We start from the raw sequence: 2,974 nt of genomic DNA on the forward strand, positions 1-2,974 counted from the left end.
AGGATCAAGTATATATTCTTTATTCTTTTTATATAAATTATTTCAAGATAAAGTTTACAACCAAGTGGTGTCCAATCTCCAAACACCCCACCTTGGGACAATTTGGGTCCGGTAGGATGGCAGGCATGTATATATGTTTGAATGACCAATGCTGAAATTATACAGAAAGTTGAAACAATTTGTCACGTAGGCACCATCTTAGCACCATATCATTTTGGTAACTACTAAAATCAGTTGAAAGTTAGTTGATCGACTTGATTGAAAGAAAATTAGAGAGTTTGATGACATAATTAGTCATAGAACTAGAAGTTTATTAACATATATGAGTGACAGAATACAAATATATGAACATTTGATAACAGTGATATTAGAACGTATTTGTAGAAGTTGTGTTAACATCATCCACGTTGTGTTCCAGTTGTAAAACAAAAGTTGTCAAAGTGATTTGGTCCCATTTAAGCTTTCTGGCTTTGGCCTTTTCCATCCAATTAAATTGCAATATGCTTTACAATGTATTTTTAATATTTAAATATTTGATATAATTGTTATATTCTTATTTTATTTTTATTTTTATATTGTTATTCATTGTTATTAGAACGGGATCATTATAACCGATTTAACTACTATTTTATGATATAATATAGTAATTAAAACACAAAAATCATTATCAATATAGAAAATATTATAGAATATGTTAAGGGATCAAATTGAACAAGTATAACTTTCTTCTACAAAAGATTATGAATGACATAAAGATAATGCTAAAGTAGCTTTGTTAGTTTGTTATGTGAATATATGTTGCAGAGGTAGGGCTTAGTTTCTATCATTATCACAAAAAAAAGGATAAAATTATTGATGATTTATAACTTTTTTCGTGAATGGTATTTTAAATATTGTATTCTTTTTAAATAAAATTATTTAATTTTTCTAAATTATCTTGTTTTTAATTCTTTAAAAACAAACTAATTTCTGAGCATCAAATCATCACAACAGATGAAAGTAGTTTGTTTATAGTATACATGCATATTAAAACGTCACTTGTTTTATTCAATAGTCGTTGTTATATAGCTTGCAATTATTTCAAACAATTAAGCTTAAATTGTCTTCAAAAGATATGGCTCAAACATTCAACCCTCAAATTCACAAGTAACTCATTGTTCACCACAGAGTTGATGTCCACAAAATCATATCCATGTGAAACCAACATATTTATGCCATCAACCTCATAATAAACGATGTGCCCTTTATCAATAGATAGCAATCACTGACCTTTTAATGTTTTTGACAATAAATTAAATCAATATATTTAATAGCCACAAATTCGAAAGAATATCAATAAATAAAATAAAAGGAAAAACACACATTACATTTAATATACTAGTACGTTGAAATGACCAGATATAATATCATGCATTAATGATCAGTAAGGTTTCTCACCGATAAAATTTCCCGGAGGATCATAATTACAGGTCATGAAAACACCCCTACCCTCAAAACAAGTCACCTTAGCACACCCGATCTTCTTGGTTGCCTTCCAAACAATTTGTGTATAATGCCCACAATCCTGCCCACCATTGCATGAATTCGACGGATGTGCATACCACCGCCGCTCCGCCACCCATGCCGCCGCTGCCTGAGCTGGGCTCCACCCATCACCGCTTCCCCAAAAGATGTTCTCCCCATAAGGCCCGTTTGAATGCTTCAACAAACAATCTTGTTGCCTTTCGCTTGCATAAGAGTCCGCATATTGTGCTAACTTTGTGTCCCACACAAGTGGTGGCACACGAAGTGCAGATCGGGCTTTGTTCTGGAGGTATAAGAAGTCGTTGATGACATTTTTGGAGAGTTGGTGTTTGTCTGTGATAGCATTGGAGGTGGAAATAAGGAGATTAAGGAACAAAGCGAAGGCTAAAGGAGGAAACAACATTGGGGAGATAATGTGACGTGTTTTTCTTGGTGGATCTTTTTGTGGCGTACACAAACCAAACTTTATATAGTGTGATTTAAAAATTACAATTTGAAAATAGAATAGAAAATAATATATGACGGTAGTTGGATTTGGGAGAATTTAAAGTGGCACCCATGATCGAATATGATTGCCATGACCTATGGGTACAAGATAAAATCTTTTTCCATCAAAACGGGTCTACATCTATATAGAATTATAATATTTTTGAAAGAAAAAAATGTAGAAAGTATTAACATTACAACCACGTACTAATTATTTTATACTATCAAATACATTATAATTGTGTTTATCAAATTTATTTATTTTAAAATGATTTATGTATTATTATCTACTAAAATAAGTCATATATATATATATATATATATATATATATATATATATATATATATATATATATATATATATATATTTACATATAGGTTTAGATGAATACTCAAAAAATGGTGAGGACTGCGACGACAATTCTCCACTACCCATTTCGTCAAGGGCACAAACGTCAAACCCAAATACTTGACCGTAATGTGTTCACGTGTGACCCATGTCCATGATAACTAATACAAAGTCGAAGATTTAATCACGTGCGGCAAAGATTTGTCCTCGCAATCATTACTTATTTTTGAGTACTCACTCGATATATATATATATATATATATATATATATATATATATATATATATATATATATATATATATATATATATATATATATAGTTCAACAACGAACTCCATTTTAGGGAGCGAACCAAAGAACTATGCATCTTTCTTTCCTTTTCTTTTCCTTTGCTTTGAATCGCTCTTCCTTGCGTCTCAATCATAATTGATTCACAAAATCGATCGATACCCACCCCAACCTCTTCTCTCTTAGAGATTGATCGCAGGTTCTCTCCCTCTTTTCTCACCCTCTCCAATTGATCCCAACCCCTCCTCCCCCTTCAATTGATTGTAGGTCCCTCTTATTTCTCAAGTTTCAAGTTCGATTTGAAGGAATGCTAAAGAACATGACAG

General features: G+C 31.6%; 1 protein-coding gene across 1 annotated transcript; it reads right to left on the reverse strand.

Moving 5' to 3' along the window:
- Positions 1-1,288: 1,288 nt before the first annotated feature.
- Positions 1,289-2,062, reverse strand: LOC111879587 (pathogenesis-related protein PR-1). Its single transcript, XM_023876054.3, has one exon. The coding sequence runs from the start codon at positions 1,925-1,927 to the stop codon at positions 1,421-1,423; it is 507 nt and encodes a 168-aa protein (XP_023731822.1). The 5' UTR covers positions 1,928-2,062; the 3' UTR covers positions 1,289-1,420.
- Between the last annotated feature and the right edge of the window lie 912 nt (positions 2,063-2,974).

Source organism: Lactuca sativa, chromosome 7 (assembly GCF_002870075.4).
Source record: "Lactuca sativa cultivar Salinas chromosome 7, Lsat_Salinas_v11, whole genome shotgun sequence".
NCBI lineage: Eukaryota > Viridiplantae > Streptophyta > Magnoliopsida > Asterales > Asteraceae > Lactuca > Lactuca sativa.